This window comes from Heptranchias perlo, unplaced genomic scaffold (genome assembly GCF_035084215.1).
Source record: "Heptranchias perlo isolate sHepPer1 unplaced genomic scaffold, sHepPer1.hap1 HAP1_SCAFFOLD_60, whole genome shotgun sequence".
Taxonomy (NCBI): Eukaryota; Metazoa; Chordata; class Chondrichthyes; order Hexanchiformes; family Hexanchidae; genus Heptranchias; species Heptranchias perlo.
Genome location: NW_027139623.1, coordinates 845,381 through 865,443, shown reverse-complemented (window position 1 = coordinate 865,443; position 20,063 = coordinate 845,381). Strand labels below are relative to the sequence as shown.

Here is a 20,063-nt window from a genome sequence, read left to right as displayed (position 1 = left end):
GTGCTTGGCCAGTTCCCCGGGCAGCAGCAGGCGCACGGCGGTCTGGATCTCCCGGGAGCTGATGGTGTGCCGTTTATTATAATGGGCCAGGCGGGAAGCCTCACACGCGATGCGCTCGAAAATATCGTTCACAAAGGAGTTCATGATGCTCATGGCCTTGGAGGAGATGCCGGTGTCGGGGTGAACCTGCTTCATCACTTTGTAGACGTAGATGGAGTAACTCTCCTTCCTCGACTTTCTCCGCTTCTTGCCGCCCTTGGCTGGTGCTTTATTCAAGGTTTTCTTGGCGCCCTTCTTGGGAGCTGCTTTCTTGTCCTCAGGCATTTTCAAACTCAATTTCAGACCCAGAAATGACCCAAATCCGCTCCGAGCTCGGATTAAATAGGCAGCCCCACAGCCCAATGGTAATGAGGGATGGGGGAAGACAATGATTGTGATTGGGACTGATGTCACAATATTTTTCCTTTATCGATCTGATTGGATATCTGAAGAAACCAATCAGATTTAATACCTGCCACCAATCACAAACACGCTCACACTGCACATTGTCCGGTTTCAGCAATTTGTTCCGAACTGTTGCAGTTCTGCTTCCGGCCAGTAGATGTCCCCAAACCCCGGGTCATTGAAGTTTACAGATGAGAGAGGGACAGAAGATAAACTCATTCTTCACATTATATTGCACGGGTGGGATTTAGAAAAACTGGGAATGGAGAACATTTTATAGATAAAACATTAGTTGTAATGCTGTATTAAATGCTTGTAATGAATTTAGGGGGTATTATCTATACTGACTTTAATAAGCTTGCTGAAAGGCGGTGCAAATGGCCTTTGAATTTCCATATAGAAAGGTGTGAGGTGGTGCATTTTGCTCGGGGGAATAAGGAGGCCACATACTGCTTGGAAAATAAGAGTCTAAATGGAGTCGAAGTGTAAAGGGATTTAGGGGTACAGAATGACAAATCGTTAAAAGTAGGAACACAGGTTGATAAGTCCATAAAAAGCAAACACAGAGGTTTGTTTCTGGAGGAGTAGAATTGAAAAGCAGATAAGTTATGTTGAACTATAATTTAAATTTTCAAACCTTCTGTCAAACTGTTAAACCTTCCCTTTCTGAAATCCGTGCTGACTATTCTTTATTATATTTTCGGTTTCTCGATGTTTTTCTATTGCAGTCATGATGTGGAGATGCCGGTGATGGACTGGGGTTGACAATTGTAAACAATTTTACAACACCAAGTTATAGTCCTTTTTGCGATGATTTTTTTCTATATATGTAACAGTGCCTCTGCTATCTCTTCCCTTGCTTCATTTAATATGCACGGATACAATCCATCTGGACCAGGAGCTTCACCACCCTTTCTAACTTAAATGTCTTGAAATCTTTATTGACCTCTTCCTCTAATATCATGTTCACCCTGTTAATCTCCCGGGTAAATACTGAGGCAAAGTAATCATTCAATATTTCTGGCATTTCGCTGACGTTATCTGTTAGTTTATCTTGTGCATCCCTTCGTGGCCCTCAGATATTCTGATTTTCCTTTTGTTATTTTTGTGCCTGTGGAATAATTTACTATTTATTTTTGTATTCCTTGATAATTTGATTTCGTAGTTCCTGTTTGCTTCCCTAATTGTTTTTGTGACTTCTTCCTAACCTCTTTCCATTCGCTTTTGCCATCACCTTATTTAATATCAAAGAATGAGAAATTCCATCAGCTTGTTGTGTCTGTTCAGGGGCTGATGTTTGGGAACTATTTATTGTCTATGATTAAAGTGCCAGAAACCAAAAGGGAGCAATTCAGTCCGAAACTCCACAGAAACACTCTATTTCTCCCTCCGAGTGAACTAAGGTGCTATAATGGTGAGGATAGCTGCCTTCCAAACAGTTAATTCCAACAGGTTTGAATCCCAGTTCGCTGAATGCAGAAACACCAAGACTGGAACCGAATTTGATGATGTTCAGAGCGATAGTGTTTCCAAAACACAAACGGGTCAAATTTACATTAAAATACTTTTAAAATTAATTTATTTCTCCCATAACGTTGAATTTAACTCTGATCCTTTGTATTATTATTTCCCCTGATCTGTACAGTGGATACGGAACACAATTGCCCGGATTCAGTGAAATTAATTGATTTTCTGAAGTCTTTCCCTCTGCTGATTCCCGTTCCTTATTTCAATTATGTCGGATTAACCTTTCTGATCTATCGAAGGGTCATAGTCCTGAACCGTTAACCCGAGCTTCCCTTCTCCACAGATGCTGCCATACCTGCTGAGTCTTTCCAGCATTTTCGGTTTTAATTTTTTCTATATTTTATCCCTTTCACTTTTGACGGTCGCCGTTGAAACTTGCAGATTTGCCCTCAGTTTTTATTTGTGTTTCAGTTCGGTTTATTTGAATTAATATAAATCGAGTCCTGAGAAATCAGACAGAAATCTTGTGCAATGTAGAGTGAAACATAATGGGGCAACTTTCGAATGAGCAAAACAAAAACTTTATTATGAATCTATTGTCTAATTTTTCACGGACAAAATATGAAAAAGTACGAGAGTAGAAGTTACAGAGAGAAACTATTTCCTCACACTGCACATTGTCCTGAATCTGGAACGACGAAAGATAATGTGAATTTGTTCCACTCTGTTACAGTTCTCACTTATGGCCAGTAGATGTCAGACTGCATGTGAGTTTGGGATTAATTCTCTGTCTGTCAGTCTCTGTTACTGTATGTGAGTGTGATATTCATTCTGTATCCGTCAGTCTCCAGTACAGTCTGTGAGTGTGGGATTCATTCTGTATCTGTCAATCTCTGGTACTGTATGTGAGTGTGATATTCATTCTGTATCCGTCAGTCTCCAGTACAGTCTGTGAGTGTGGGATTCATTCTGTATCTGTCAATCTCTGGTACTGTATGTGAGTGTGATATTCATTCTGTATCCGTCAGTCTCCAGTACAGTCTGTGAGTGTGGGATTCATTCTGTATCTCTCAGTCTCTGGTACTGTATGTGAGTGTGGGATTCATTCTGTGACTGTCAATCTCTGGGAATGTGTGTGAGTGTGGGATTCATTCTGTATCTGTCAATCTCTGGTGCTATCTGTGAGTGTGGGATTCATTCTTTGACTGTCAGTCTCTGGTATTTTATCTCAGTTTGGATTCATTCTGTAACTCAGTCTCTGGGCAAAGTGCAAGTCTGGATTCATTCTGTATTCTTATTTCAGGTTACAGTATGGTGTTTCAAACTGTATCTTTAAGTCATTAATGTATGCAAATCTTTCATCTAGCATTAATTTGTAAATATGGACACAGTTTCGGATTTTATTTTAATCAAACAACGTGTGTGAGTTTTGTTGTCGGATTACATTTTAATCTCTGTGAAGATAATGTACATTTCAATCTTTTACTGTGAAATTATTGGACTGGTATTTTTTGTGTTGCTCAGTCTGGGCTAATGGAATTGATATTGTATCTTTCAGTCTGACACTATGAGATTTTTCGACTGGTATGAAATGTGTGGTTCAGACTGTACTAATGGAATTGACACTCTAACTTTCAGTCAGACACTGCAAGAGATTTTTGGACTGGTTTCTGATGTGTAGCTGAGTCTACACTAATAGGATTCACACTGTCTGTTTCAGTGTGATGATTTATGTGAATTTTGGACGGTATATAATGTGTAGCTCAGTCTGCACTAATGGAATTCATACTGTACCTTTCAGTCTGACACTGCGCAATATATTTAGACTGGTTTGTAAGGTATAGTTCAGTCTGCACTAATGGAATTGATACTGTATCTTCCAGTCTGACACTGTGTGAGATTTTTGTACTGGTATGTAACATGTCGGCCAGTCTGTACTAATCAAATCAATACTATATATTTCAGTATGACACTGTATGTGATTTTTGGACAGGTATCTAATGTGAACCTCTGTCTGCAGTAAAGGAATTGATATTGTATCTTCCAGTGCGATACCTTATGCGAATTTTGGACTGGTATATAATGTGTAGCTCAATCTGCACTAATGGGATTGATAGTGTATCTTTCAACCTGACACTGAGATTTTTGGACTGGTATGTGATGTGTAGCTCAGTCTGCAATAATGGGATTGATACAGTGTCTTTCAATCTGATACTGTATGAGAATTTTCGACTGGTATCTAATGTGTACCTCAGCCTGCAGTAAAGGAATTGAAACTGTACATTTCATTCTGACACTATGAGGTTTTTGGACATATGTGAGTCAAATATGGGTAACATCTGAACTGGTATCTAATTTATATCTCAGTGTACACTATTGTCATGAATATGGCATCTTTAAACTCATAATGTGTGTGAATTGTGGGCTGGTATTTAATTTGAATCTTGGAGTACACTATTGTGATTCATTCTGTATCTATCGATCAGTACCATGTGTCAGTTCTACCTGGTATTTAATTTGTAGCTAAGGCTGAACGAATGTGAGATTAACACCGTGCCTTTCAATCTGATACTGGGTGTGATTTTGGACTGGGAAATATTTATCTGCCGGTCAGCGATACTGAGTCATTGTGAAATGGGAATTATGTCTTTCTCTCCTGCTCTCTTTGACTGTTGGATTGGGATCAGTGCGCGACTGACTATTTCTGCTGTCTGAGACTGTGGGACTGATGACTTGTCTGTGTCTCTGTGCTCTGTGAGTGATAAGGTACCTACTGTGTATGAGAAGGAGCTGGCTGCACTGACTGCTCCTTGTGCCCCGGGTGGAGTAAACATCACACTGATTCTGGGTCCTTCAAGGATTTAACTGTAGGAAGAAAAAGTATGTCATGTAATTCAAGAACAGGTAAAGTAGAAAATACAAAACTGATCAATTGAATCTCTGCTAATAATCATTGTAATAACCACAAATGAAAACCAGCGATACAAACAGTGTCAGTGTCTGACTCCACTGCAGTCCTGCAGCACTCAGCTTCTGCACACCAGGTGTGTTGGGCTGTTTTACAACAATTTAGTGACATCCAGACACAACCCAACCGCTGCACTGATCAATGAATGGGACTACCGATGGGGACGGGACCGTTGCACACATCAGATTTCTAATTCCCTCTCCCTTGGAATGAACAGTTCAACCGAAACAAAACAGCCGCTGTTTAAAATGAGTCCTTCAAACTTCTCACCTGATGCCTGCAATAGATGCTCTTTGTATAACTCCCCACATCCTTTCTGTCCGGCTCTGTTTACTGTTCAGTAACAAACACTAAAGTTTAATGGACAGGTATAAAAAAATCAGATTTAATACCTGCCACCAATCACAAACACGCTCACACTGCACATTGTCCGGTTTCAGCAATTTGTTCCGAACTGTTGCAGTTCTGCTTCCGGCCAGTAGATGTCCCCAAACCCCGGGTCATTGAAGTTTACAGATGAGAGAGGGACAGAAGATAAACTCATTCTTCACATTATATTGCACGGGTGGGATTTAGAAAAACTGGGAATGGAGACGAGCTCCAAGTACATTTTGTTTGACCAAACACTACTTCTAATGCTGTGTTAAATTCTTGTAATTGAGTTCGGGGGTATTGTCAATACTGAGGAAGACTGGGACAAAATAAACTTGCAGAACAGCCGTGTAAATGGCCATTGAATTTCAATATAGAAAGGTGTGAGGTGGGGCATTTCGCTGGGGGGAATAAGGAGGCCACATACTGCTTGGAAAATAAGAGTCCAAATGGGGTAGAGGAGCAATGTAAATCGTGTCCTGGGAAATCAGAGAGAAATACTGCGCAATGTACAGTGAAATATAATGGGGCAAATTCACAACTATCGAATGAGTGAAAGAAAAACTTTATTATGAATCAATTGTCTTCATGTTTCACCGTCAAAATGTGCAAAAATACGAGAGTAAAAGTTACAGACAGAAACTTTCCTCACATTGCACATTGTCCTGTTTCTGTAACCACGACAGATAATGTGAATTTGTTCCGCTTTTTTACAGTTCTCGCTTACGTCCAGTAGAGGTCAGTTTTTGGTACTGTATATGAGAGTGGGGTTTATTCTGTATCTGTCAGTCTCTGGTACTGTATATGAGAGTGAGGTTTATTCTGTATCTGTCTGTCTCTGGTACCGTTTTTGAGAGTGGTGTTTATTCTGTACCTGTCTGTCTGTCTCTGGTACTGTATATGAGAGTGGGGTTTATTCTGTATCTGTCTATCTCTGGTACTGTATATGAGAGTGGGGTTTATTCTGTATCTGTCTATCTCTGGTACTGTATATGAGAGTGGAGTTTATTCTGTATCTGACAGTCTCTGGTGCTTTATGTCAGTGTGAGGTTAATTCCATCACTGCCAGTCTCTGGTGCTGTGTGTGAGTGTGGAATTAACTATGTACCTGTCAGTGTGAGTGGGATTCATTCTGTATCTGCCATTCTCTGCTGCTTTATCTCAGTGTGGGATTCATTATGTAATTCAGTCTCTGAGACAATGTGCAAGTCTGAATTAATTCCATATTCTTATTTCAGTTCAGAGTATCGTACTTGAAAATGTATGTTTAACACTCCAAATTATATACAGTTCTTTGTCGAGTATTTGATTTGATAATATGGATGCACTTTTCGATTTTCTTTAATCAAACAATGTGTGTGAGTTTTGGAGTGGTATTACATCTTAATCTCTGAAATCTATTGTGAATGATAATGTACCTTTCAATCTGTTCACGTTGAAATTATTGGACTAGTATGTAATGTGTAGTTAAGACTGCAATAATGGGATTAATTCTGTGTCGGAGTCTAACACTGTGAGAGACTTTTGGACTGGTGAGTAACATATAGCTCAGTCTAGGCTAATGGAATTGAAATTGTATCTTTGAGTCTGATATGTTGTGACATTGTTGGACTGCTATATAATCTGTGGCCCTGTCTGCACTCACGGAATCGATACTGTATCTTTCAGTCTAATATTGTATGAGATTGTTGGGCTGTTATTTAATTTTAGCTCAGGTGGTGTGAATAGAATTTAAACTATACCTTCCAGTCTGATCATTTATGGGGTTTGTGGACTCGAATGTAATGTGTAGCTCAGTCTGTACCAATGGTATTGATAATGATTATTTCAGTATAACATGAGTATTACCAATATATCGAATATGCAGCTCAGTCTGCACCAATGGAATTGACACTGTATCTTTCAATCTGACACGATGAGATTTTTGGACTGGTATGTAATGCGCAACTCAGTCTGCAGTAATGTGATTGTGAGATTCATTCTGCATCTGTCAGTCTCTGGTACTGTTTGTGAGTGTGAGATTCATTCGGTATCTGTCAGTCTCTGGTACTGTATGTGAGTGTGAGCTTCATTCTGTATCTGTCAGTCTCTGGTACTGTTTGTGAGTGTGAGATTCATTCTGTATCTGACAGTCTCTGGTACTGTTTGTGAGTGTGAGATTCATTCTTTATCTGTCAGCCCCTGGTACTGTGCATGAGTGAGATTCATTCTGTTCCTGGTATGGTGTGTGAGTGTAGGATTCATTCTATATCTGTCAGTCCCTGATACTGTGCGTGAGTGAGATTCATTCTGTTCGTGGTACTCTATGTGAGTGTAGGATTCATTCTATATCTGTCAGTCTCTGGTACTGACTGTGAGCTTGGTGTATATTCTGCATCTGTGAGTCTCAGGGGTACTATATATAAGTGATGGATTCATTCTGTATCTGTCAGTCTCTGGTGCTGTATGTGAATGTGGGATTCATTCTGTATCTGCCATTCTCTGCAACTTTATCTCAGTGTGGGATTCATTCTGTAATTCAGTCTCTGAGACAATGTGCAAGTCTGAATTCATTCTGTATTCTTATTTCAGTTTACAGTATCTTATTTGAAACTGTATCTTTAATACTTTAAATTATATATAGTTCTCTGTTGATTATTTAATTTGTAAATATGGATTTCTTTTGATTTTCTTTAATCAAAGAATGTATGTGAGTTTTGGAGTAGTATTACATATTAATCTCTAAACTCTATTGTGAATGACAATGTACCTTTCAATCTGTTCATGGTGAAATTACTGGACTGGTATGCAATGTGTAGTTCAGTCTGCAATAATGGGACTAATTCTGTATCGGAGTCGAACACTGTGTGAGATTTTTGGACTGGTAAGCAATATGTAGCTCATCCTGAACTAAATGAATTGATACTCTATCTATCAGTCTGATACTGTATGAGATTTTTGGACTGGAATGTGATGTGTAGCTCAGTCTTCAATAATGGAAGTGATACTGAATCTTTCAATCTGATTCTCTAAGATTTTAGGACTGGTGAGTAACATGTAGCTCAGTCTGTTCTCATGGAATTGATGTTGTATCTTTGAGTCTGATAGGATATGAGATTGTTGGACTGCTATATAATGTGTGGCTCAGTCTGCACTAATGAAATCGATACTGTATCTTTCAGTCTAATGTTGTATGGGATTTTCAGTCTTGTATGTATTGTACAGCTCAGGCGGTATGAATAGAATAGAAACTGTATCTTCCTGTCTGCTCATTTATGAGGTTTTTGGACTGGTATATAATGTGTAGCTCAGTCTGTACCAATGGTATTGATACTATTTATTTCAGTATAATACTGAGTATTTACCAATATATCTAATATGTAGCTCAGTCTGCACTAATGGAATTTATACTGTATCTTTCAATCTGGCACCAGGAAATCTTTGGACTGGTCTGTAAAGTGTAACTCAGTCTGCAGTAATGTGACTGTGATATTCATTCTGTATCTGTCAGTTTCTGCTACTGTATGTGAGTGAAATTCATTCTGTTCCTGGTACTCTATGTGAGTGTGGGAATCATTCTGTATCTGTCAGTCTCTGGTATTGTGTGTGGATGAGGGATTCCTTCTGTATCTGTCAGTCTCTGGTATTGTGTGTGGGTGTGGGATTCATTCTGTATCTGTCAGTCTCTAGTATTGTGTGTGGGTGAGACATTCATTCTGTATCTATCAATTTCTGATGCTGTATGTGAGTGATATCAATTCTGTATCTGTCAGTCTGTGCTACAGTGTGTGAATGTGGGATTCATTTTGAATCTGTCAGTCTCTGGTACATTGTATGAGTTTGGGATTTATTCCATATATCAGTCTCTGGCACTCCATCGGAGTGTGAGATTCATTCTTTATCTGTATCTAATTTGTATCTCCATTTACAGTATGGCATTCAAAACTGTATCTTTAATACCTTAATGTATGAATATTATTTCCAGTCTTTAATTGGTAGATAATGATATATTTTAAAATGTAATGCTGTCAGATATATTCAGATAATGTGGGCACTTTTTGGACTTCTATTAATTTTGTATCGATGGGAACACAATTGTGAATTAGTGTATCCTCCAAACTGATATGGTGACATTTTTGAACTTGTATATAATGTGGAGCTCAGTCTGCATGAATAGAATACTGTATATTTCAGTCTGAATCTGTGTCAGATTTTTTGTAATGGTTTTGAATGTGTAGCTCAGTCTGCACTAATGGAATTGATACTGTATCTTTCAATCTGACACTATGAGATTTTTGGACTGGTATGTAATGTGTAACTAAGCCTGCATTGATGGAATTGATACGGTATCTTTCAGTCTGTGACTGTGAGATTTTTGCACTGGTAAGTAATTTGTAACTCAGCCTGCACTAATATAGGTGACTGTGAGATTCACTTTGCATCTCTCAGCATCTGGTACTGCCTGTGAGTGTGGGATTCATGCTGTATCTGTCACTCTCTGGTACTCTATTTGACTGTGGGATTCATTCTGTATATACATACTCTGGTACTGTGTGTGGGTTTTGAATTATTTCCATATATGCAGTTTCTCATAATGTTTGTTAGTGTGGGATTCATTCTGTTTCTGTCAGTCTCTGGTGCTGTGTGTGAGTGTAGGATTCATTCTGTATCTGTCAGTCTCTGGTGCTGTGTGTGAGTTTAGGATTCATTCTGTATCTGTCCGTCTCTGGTACTGTGTGTGAGTGTGGGATTTATTCTGTATTTGTCAGTCTCTGGTGCTGTTTGTGACTGTGGGATTCATTCTGTGTCAGTCAGTCTCTGGTACTGTGTGTGAGTGTGGGATTCATTCTGTATTTGTCAGTCTCTGGTGCTGTTTGTGACTGTGGGATTCATTCTGTGTCAGTCAGTCTCTGGTACTGTGTGTGAGTGTGGGATTCATTCTGTATTTGTCAGTCTCTGGTGCTGTTTGTGACTGTGGGATTCATTCTGTGTCAGTCAGTCTCTGGTACTGTGTGTGAGTGTGGGATTCATTCTGTATCTATCAGTCTCTGGTACTGTATGCCTGTGTGTGATTCATTCTGTATCTGTCATCTCTCGTACCATACTTGAGTGTGGGACTGAATTTATGTCTGGCAACCTCTAGTACTGTATGTGAGTTTGGGATTCCTTCTGCCATCTGTCAGTCTCTGGTACAGTATGGTGAGTGTGGGATTCATTCTGTGTCTGTGTGTCTCTGTCCTGTATTTGAGTGTGACATTCATTCTGTATCTGTATGTAATTATTCTCTCAGATTATATTATGGTATTCAATACTGTCGCTTTAATATCTTAATATTTCAGTAGTTCTTCTCATTATTTAATTGGTAAAAATGGATACACTTTAGGATTTGATGCTGGAGGTTTTAATCAGATAATTTGTGTGCTTTTTGGACGAGTATTAAATGTGTATTTCTGTGATTACTATTGTGAATGATAATGAATCTTTCAAAATGATTTGGTGAATTGGTATGTAATGTGTAGATCAGTCTGCACTAAAGGAATTGATTCTGTAACTTTAAATTTTATTTTATAAGATTTTTGGACTCGTGTGTAATGTGTATCTCAGTCTGGACTAATAGAATTGATACAGTATCTTTAAATCTCATACTATGAGTATATTATAAACTGATATCTAATTTGTTTCTCAGGTAACACTGTCACAGCATTTCTCAATCTGATACTGTACGTGAGTTTTGGACTAGCAATTTGTATTCGAATGGTACACTAATTTAATGGATACTGCAAGTATTAAATTCACATGTGTGTGAGAGTTTTGGGCTCGAATTCAATAGGAATCTCGAGGAACGTTATTGGGATTCATTCTGGACCTTTCAATCGGGTACCATGTGTGATTTCTATCTGGTGTTTAATGTTGCCCTATTGTGAGATTGACACAGTGCTTTTCAATCTAAGAGTGTGATTTTGGACTGGGATTTTTGTATCTCCCTGTCAGTGGGACTGAGTTAGGGGGAAATGGAACAGTGTCTGCCTCACCTGTTCTGTTTGACTGTGGATTGAAAATGTGTCTCTGAAACTTGGGATCATTGTGGGACTGAGTACTTCTGCGGTGTGAGATTAAGGAACAGATGACCTGTCTGTGTCACTGTGCTCTGTGTGTGTGATAATGTACTTACTGTGTGTGAGAAGGAGCTGACTGCACTGTTCCTTGTGCCTCGGGTGGAGGAAATATCACATTTATTCTGGCTCCTTCGAGGGTTCGCCTGTAGAAAGAAACGTATGTCTGGTAACTCAAGAACAGGTGAGGAAGAAAATACAGAAGTGATCAGTTTAATATCTGTTAATAATTATTTTGAATATCCATAAATGTAAATGAGCGATTCAAACTGTGTCAGTGTCTGACTCCACTGCAGTACTGCAGCACCCAGCTTCTGCACACCAGGTTGTTGGGCTGTTTTACAACAATGTATTGACATCCAGACACAACCCAACCCCTCCACTAACACATGAATGGGACTACGCGATGGGGCAGGGACCTTGGCACAGGTCAGGTTTCTCATCCCCTCTCCCAGGGGACTAACCGTTCAACTGAAAGCAATTTGCCGCTGTTTAAAATGTGTCATTCACACTTCTCACCTGGTGCCTGCAATAGACGATCTTTGTATAACTCCCCACATCCTTCCTGTCCGGCTCTGTTTCCACTCTTCACTGTCCATTAACAATGAACAGGGTGAGACTGGAACTAAACCAGGAACATTCACTGCTGGTTTGGGGAGAGAAAGCAGTAATGATTTTAAATAGCAGGTTCTTCCCATTCTGTCTCCCTTCCCCTGGACACACACAGCCCGAGAATGACCTCTCCCTTCCCCCGCTCACTCCATGTTCCGGGACCAGTTCCTGATCCACTCCGCCTCTTACAAACAGCCCCCGGACTCCCCCTGACCTTCCCCCGGACTCAATGCCGATCTCTGAGCCCATCTGCGGACACGGTCCCGAAGCGATGAGCTGCTGTAACGAGGCTGCTCTTTGCTCCCTTCCCCCGGGGGCCGTGATCTCTCCATTCCCGGCTGTTTTAAACCATCTTCTTCCGCTCACTGAGGGAATGGCGCCCACAGGCCGAGCTGGGGGAGGGCAGCGCGCATGCGCTCTTCTGCTCACCAACATCCAGCGCTGGGGGCGGGGCTGAGTCACGCATGCGCAGATATCTGGTTTAATTCCCAATACAAAAATCGATGGAAACTTTCCCCAATTGGAATTTTTCAGAGTCTGAGCAAAGAAAGTGGGTCCATGGGGAAAGTGTTTTTCTTCCACTGGTTCAAGAGGAAAATAGTTTGAGAAACACTGTTCTACAGTGTACTGTCAGTGTCTGTTCAGAAAAACGACTTTGAATTCCTCAGTCTGCATTTCAGGAAACGGTTCTGTGCGCAACTCGGGCAATAAAACACTGACAAACATCCGGCGAGTAATGGCGGCCTGAGGCCCCACAATCCCCCGCGCCCCTGAAACCCCTCTATCTCTAAGGCGCTGATTTCCGTGACATACTGCGCATGCTCCACAGGCCCGCACTGTATTCTGGGAGCGCGTCGCTCCTGTAGTTTGTCGCGAGTCGGACTCGGTGGAAACGGGAGAAGAAACCGGGAAGCGGCGGGTCGGACGGGGGAGGCGCTGGGTGAGGGGTTTAATGGAGCACGGGGACCACCGCATGCCGGGCCCCGAGCCGCACTCGGTGTTGCTGAGACTCCCCTCAGTGTAAATGCAGGTTGTTGTTGATCTGCTCCCGTTGCCCTCAGCTTTGCCGGACAGAATCAGACAGGGACGGCGGCTGTGCTGCTCCCCATGGTCGAATTGCCAGCAGCTCGCTGTACAGGCTCACAGGTGCAGAATTACCACTTGGCCGGGTACTGGAGGGCAAACAGTGACTGGGCCCGAACCCCACCATCACTCAGCACCTTCAGGAGTGAAAGGGAGAAAAAATAGAGCCTGCGATGAATCTGGATTTCAAACAGAGAGGACTTGTCAAGGAGGGAGAGTGTGTGGGACGGGGATTTACAGCTTAATAGGGGCAAGGAGGGAGAGTGTGTGGGACGGGGATTTACAGCTTAATAGGGGCAAGGAGGGAGAGTGTGTGGGACGGGAGATTCACAGCTTAATAGGGGCAAGGAGGGAGAGTATGTGGGACGGGGGATTTATAGCTTAATAGGGGCAAGGAGGGAGAGTGTGGGACCGGGGGGTTTCCAGCTTAGGAGGGGCAAGGAGGGAGAGTGTGGGACGTGGAATTCACAGCTTAATAGGGGCAAGGAGGGAGAGTGTGTGGGACGGGGGATTTACAGCTTCATAGGGGCAAGGAGGGAGAGTGTGTGGGACGGGGGATTTACAGATTAATAGGGGCAAGGAGGGAGAGTGTGGGATGGAGGATTTACAGCTTCGGAGGTGCAAGAGCAGAAAGAATGTTCCAGAGAAACCAAAACTTTCTGGTGTGAGTTTCTATCCTGTACTTACAGTGATGATTTTTGTAAATGATGAGGACAGATGCATAGACTCGGCTTGTATTGTCTTGAATATGCAAGATTAAGGTGTGATCTAATGGAGGTGTTTAAGAAGATTAAAGGATTTTAAAGGGTAGATAGAGAAAAACTATTTCCTCTTTTGGGGGATTCCAGAACAAGGGGGAATCACCTTAAAATTAGAGTTCGGCCGTTCAGGGGTGAAGTCAGGAAGCAATTCTCCTCACAAAGGGTAGTGGAAATCTGGAACTCCCTCCACCCTGAAAGCTGTTGAGGCTGGGGGTCAATTGACAATTTCAAAACTGAGATTGATAGATGTATGTTTATCCAGGGTATTAAGGGTTATGTTATCAAGGCGGGTAGATGGAGTTAAGATACAGATCAGCCATGACCTAATTGAATGACGCAACAGGATCGTGGGGCTGAATGGCCTGCTCCTGTTCCTATATTCCTAAATGCAGCCATCAGCAATAAGGTTGTGAATGGCAAGGGCCTTGTTCACAATTGAAAGGACATCTGGAGGGAGATGTGGAGAGAGGAGGTGACTGAACAGGGAGTGTCTGTAAATGAAGGAGAAATGGTTACGGGTCAGGGAGTGTCTCTAAATGAAGGAGAAATGATGATGGGTCAGGGAGTGTCTGTCATTGAAGTAGAAATGGTGACTGGTCAGGGAGTGTCTGTAAATGAAGGAGAAATGGTGACTGGTCTGGAAGCCAACATCACCAAAAGTGGGAGATATCACAGATGGACAACTTACAGGCAGCTATAGGGAGGGACATAGTGTCGAAAAGAGGATGAGAGCATAAACACCCAGCCAGAGTCAGCACCTTCAGTGGAGGCGAGGGAGGGGAACCACTGAGTGGCTGGGTTCAGTTCTACACTCACTGGTTCCCCTCCCTCTCCTCACCAGAAGGTGCTGACTCCAGTTGGGTTCAGTTCTACAGAGTCAGCACCTTCAGGGGAGGAGAGAGAGGTGAACCAGTGAGTGTAGAACTGAACCCAGTCAGAGTCAGCACCTTCAGGGGGAGTGGAATCATGAATAGAAGGAAACATCTTGGAATGAGCGGGAAGAATGTTCCATCGAAACTAGAATTGCCTGTTCTGAATTTCTATCCTTTATTCACAGTGAGGACTTTTGTTATCTCCTTTTACAGGGTATTACAAGGGGAGGATTTGCAGACTGGAAATTCAAACCAAACATCACATCAAGATCTGACAGTCACTCGATTCACCAGCACCTGAAGATCACCGGCCTTTGAATATAAAGGGAGGAATATTTGTCTGTGGGAAAAGATTTCAAACATCAGTGTGACTGGAAAAGCACCGAGAGAGACACACACACCCGAGTGAGAGTGTTCCAGTGTACTGACTGTGGAAAGAGCTTTAACCAGTTACACAGCCTGAAAACACATTGCAACTTTCACAGCGGGGAGAAACCGTACACGTCTTGTGTGTGTGGATGAGGCTTCAACTGATCGTCCAACCTGGAGAGACACAAGGACACCCGGACCATGGAGAAACCGTGGAAATGTGGGGACTGTGGGAAGGGATTCAGTTCCTCGTCCCGGCTGGAAACTCATCGACGCACTCACACTGGGGAGAGGCCATTCACCTGCTCCGTGTGTGGGAAGGGATTCACTCGATCATGCAGCCTCCTGGAACACCAGCGAGTTCACACTGGGGAGAGGCCGTTCGCCTGCTCAGTGTGTGGGAAGGGATTCACGCAGTCATCCAATCTTCTGACACATCAACTCGTTCACACTGATAAGAGACCTTTCAAATGTTCTGACTGTGAGAAGAGCTTTAAAAGTAAAAAGGACTTACTGGCACACCAACGGACTCACACTGGGGAGAGGCCGTTCACCTGCACTGAGTGTGGGAAGAGATTCACTCGTTCATATGAACTTGTGACACACCAGCGATTTCATACCGGGGAGAGGCCGTTCACCTGCTCAGTGTGTGGGAAGGAATTAACTCGATCATCCCACCTGCTGAGACACCAGCAAATTCACACTGAGGAGAGGCCGTTCACCTGCTCAGTGTGTGGGAAGGGATTCACTCTGTCATCCAGCCTCACTGAACACCAATTTGTTCACACTGATAAGAGACCCTTTAAATGTTCTGACTGTGGGAAGAGCTTTAAAAGAACAAGGGATCTGCTGAGACACCAGCAAATTCACGCTGGAGAGGGGCCGTTCACCTGCACTGAGTGTGGGAAGAGATTCATTCATTCGTCCGACCTGCTGAGACACCAGCGAGTTCACACTGGGGAGAAGCCGTTCACCTGCTCCGTGTGTGGGAAGGGATTCACTCAGTCATCACACCTGCTGACACACCAGCGAGTTCATTCTGGTGAGAGGCCGTTCACGTGCTCCGTGTGTGGGAAGGGGTTCACTCAGTCATCCCACCTGCTGACCCACCAGCAAATTCACACCGGGGAGAGGCCGTTCACCTGCTCCATGTGTGGGAAGGGTTTCACTGAGTCATCCAGCCTACTGATACACCAGCGAGTTCACACTGGAGAGAGGCCGTTCACCTGCTCCATGTGTGGGAAGGGATTCACTCTGTCTTCCAGCCTCATTGAACATCAACTTGTTCACAGTGATAAGAGGCTTTTTGAATGTTCTGTCTGTGAGAAGAGCTTCAAAAGAAAAAAGGAACTGCTGACACACCAACGCACTCACACTGGGGAGAGGCCGTTCACCTGTTCCGTGTGAGGGAACAGATTCACTTGTTCGTCCTATCTTCTGAGACACCAAATTGCTCACACTGATAGGAGACCATTTAAATGTTCTGTCTGTGAGAAGAGGTTTAAAAGAACGGGGGATCTGCTGACACACCAGCGAGTACACACCGGGGGAGAGGCCGTTCACCTGCTCCATGTGTTGGAAAAGATTCACTTCTTCATCCCACCTGCTGAGTCACCAGTGAGTTCACATGTGATTACAGGGGTTGGATTCTGCTGTTATTGCTGCTGTTAATCACATCCAGGACTGAACCATGTTCATTCTGACAGTTGGGGTTTGTTTCTGATGTTAATAACCACTTTAACTGGGCTGGAGTTTAATATTCTGTCCAAGTGTCAAATAAATCAGCTTTCCTTTAAACACAGTGTGTCTGGTCCTTGATATCTTGATGATAAGACAAGCTGATTGATGACTTATGAAGTGAGTCGGATCCATCTTCGAACTGAGTTCCTATACCTTTTAAAAGATGGATTTACAAGACGTCCAATTCTGACAGCACTGAGTGTCCTGGCACTGGGGACTGTGTGTGTAACAACAGGACCGAGTGTCCTGGCACTGGGTACTGTGTGTACAACAACAGGACCGAGTGTCCTGGCACTGTGGACTGTGTGTATAACAACAGGACCGAGTGTCACGGCACTGGGGACTGTGTGTATAACAACAGGACTGAGTGTCCTGGCACTGACTGTGTGTATAACAACAGGACCGAGTGTCCCGGCACTGGGGACTGTGTGTATAACAACAGGACCGAGTGTCCCGGCACTGGGGACTGTGTGTATAACAACAGGACCGAGTGTCCCGGCACTGGGGACTGTGTGTATAACAACAGGACCGAGTGTCCCGGCACTGACTGTGTGTATAAATGCTGCCGGACCCACTGAGTCTTTCCAGCATTTTCGGTTTTAATGTTTTCTATATTTTATCCTTTTCACTTTTGAAGGTCGCCATTGATACTTCCAGCATTGCGCACGGTTTTTATTTGTGTTTTAGTTCGGTTTATTTGAATTCATCTAAATTTTGTCCTGAGAAATCAGACAAATATTGCACAATGTAAAGTGAAATATAATGGGACAATTTTACAACTTTCGAATAAGCAAAACAAAAACTTTATTATGAATCAATTATGTAAATTTTTCACTCAATGAAAAAAATACGAGAGTAGAAGTTAAAGAGAGAAACTTTGACCTCACATTGCACATTGTCCTGTTTCTGTGACGACAGATAATGTGAATTTGTTCCATTCTGTTACAGTTCTCCCTTCCAGCCAGTAGATGTCAGACTCTGAGTGTGGGATTAATTCTATATTTGTCAGTCTCTACTGTATGTGAGTGTGATGTTCGTTCTGTATCTGTCAATCTGGTACTGTGTGTGAGTGTGGGATTCATTCTGTGACTGTCAGTCTCTGGTATTTTAACTCAGTGTGGGATTCATTCTGTCACTCAGTCTCTGGGACAAAGTGCAAGTCTGGATTCATTCTGTATTCTTACTGGTATTTATTGTGTAGCTCAGTCAGCACTAATGGAATTGATGATTTATCTTCCAACCTGATGATTTTTGGACTGGTATATAATGAGTAGTTCAGGCTGCATTAATGGAATTGATACTATATCTTTCAGTTTGACACTGCATGAGATTTTTGGACTGGTGTGTAAGGTGTAGCTCAGTAACCACTAATGGAACTGATACTGTATCTTTCAGTCTGACACTGAATGTGATTTATGGACTAGTATGTAATGTGCAGCTAAGTCTGCACTAATGGATTTGATAATGTATCTTCCAAAATAATGATGGGAGATTCTTGGACTGGTATATAATGTGTCATTCAGGCTGCATTAATAGAATTGATACAGTATCTATTACTGTGTAATATATTTAGACTAGTGTGTAAGATGTAGCTCAGTCTGCACTAATGGGATTGATACTGTATCTTTCAATCTGACACTGTGTGAGATTCTTGTACTGGTATGTAAACGTGTAGGTCAGTCTGTACTAATCAAATCGTTACTATATCTTTCAGCCTGATACTGTGTGTGATTTTTGGACAGGTATCTAATTTGAATCTCAGTCTGCAGGAGAGGAATTCATACTGTGCCTTTCAGTTTGACAGTGAAAGTGTTTTTTGGACAGGTAACAAATGTGTACCTCAGTCTGCACTAATGGGATTAATACTGTATCTTCCAGTACGATACTGTATGTGAATTTTGTACTGGTTTATAATGTGTAGCTCAATCTGCAGTAATGGAAATGATACTGTATCTTTCAATCTGAAACTGTGAGAATTTTGGACTAGTATATAATGTTTACCTCAGTCTGCAGTAAAGGAATTGAAACTGTACATTTCATTCTGACATTGAGATTTTTGGACATGTATGTAAGTCAAATATGGGTAACATCTGAACTGGTATCTAATTTGTATCTCAGGGTACACGATTGGCACGAATACTGCAAATTTAAGCTCATAATGTGTGTGAGTTGTGGGATGGTATTGGAATCTCGGGGTACACTATTGGGATTCATTCTGTACCTATCAATCGGTACCATGTGTCAGTTCTATCTGGTATGTAATTTGTAGCTAAGGTTGAACTAATGTGAGATTGACACAGTGCCTTTCAATCTGATACTGGGTGTGATTTTGGACTGGGAATTATTTATCTGCCGGTCAGTGGTACTGAGTTGTTGTGAAATGGAAATTCCATCTGTCTCTCCTGCTCTGTTTGACTGTTGGATTGGGATCAGTGTGGGACTGACAATTTCTGCTGTCTGAGACTGTGGAACTGATGACCTGTCTGTGCCTCTGTGCTCTGTGAGCGATAATGTACATACTGTGTGTGAGAAGGAGCTGGCTGCACTGTTCCTTGTGCCTCGGGTGCAGGAAACATCACACTGATTCCGGGTCCTTCAAGTATTTGCCTGTAGAAAGTAAAAGTATCTCTTGTAAATCAAGAACAGGTGAAGCAGAAAATACAAAAGTGATCAATTGAATCTCTGTTAATAATCATTGTAATATCCACAAATGAAAACCAGTGATACAAACAGTGTCAGTGTCTGACTCCACTGCAGTACTGCAGCACTCAGCTTCTGCATACCAGGTGTGTTGGGCTGTTTGACAACAAGTTTGTGACATCCAGACACAACCCAACCCCTGCACTGATCCATGAATGGGACTACCCGATGGGGCTTTGACAGGTCAGGTTTCTAATCCCCTCTCCCATGGGACTAATTTTTCAACCGAAACGTATCAGCAGCTGTTTAAAATGTGTCCTTCACACTTCTCACCTGATGCCTGCAATCGATGCTCTTTGTACAACTCCCCACATCCTTTCTATCCTGCTCTGTTTGCTGCTCAGTAACAAACACTAAAGGTTAGTGGGCAGTTCTGCTTCCGGCCAGTAGATGTCCCCAAACCCCGGGTCATTGAAGTTTACAGATGAGAGAGGGACAGAAGATAAACTCATTCTTCACATTATATTGCACGGGTGGGATTTAGAAAAACTGGGAATGGAGACGAGCTGCAAGTACATTTTGTTAGACCAAACATCAGTTGTAATGCTGTGTTAAATTCTTGTAATTGATTTAGGGGGTATTG

The 20,063-nt window shown here is 42.3% G+C and overlaps 1 protein-coding gene and 1 long non-coding RNA gene across 2 annotated transcripts; one reads left to right on the top strand and one right to left on the bottom strand.

Annotated features, from left to right (window-relative positions):
- Window positions 1-4,308: 4,308 nt before the first annotated feature.
- LOC137316777 (uncharacterized) lies at window positions 4,309-12,347 on the bottom strand. The gene is made up of 3 exons (XR_010961601.1): window positions 11,863-12,347; window positions 11,403-11,489; window positions 4,309-4,776 (listed from the first exon to the last, which is right to left on the bottom strand). It is a non-coding gene; the product is annotated as an uncharacterized lncRNA (long non-coding RNA).
- Window positions 12,348-12,793: 446 nt separating this feature from the next.
- Window positions 12,794-16,837, top strand: LOC137316708 (zinc finger protein 135-like). The gene is made up of 2 exons (XM_067980551.1): window positions 12,794-12,895; window positions 14,885-16,837. Exon 2 carries the CDS (start codon window positions 15,242-15,244, stop codon window positions 16,445-16,447), a length of 1,206 nt encoding a protein of 401 aa, XP_067836652.1. The 5' UTR covers window positions 12,794-12,895; window positions 14,885-15,241; the 3' UTR covers window positions 16,448-16,837.
- The last annotated feature ends 3,226 nt before the right edge of the window (window positions 16,838-20,063 follow it).

What these genes read in the sequence shown, in the direction of transcription:
- LOC137316708 (XM_067980551.1), top strand. Translation starts at nt 15,242, where the DNA reads ATGGAGAAACCGTGGAAATGTGGGGACTGTGGGAAGGGATTCAGTTCC.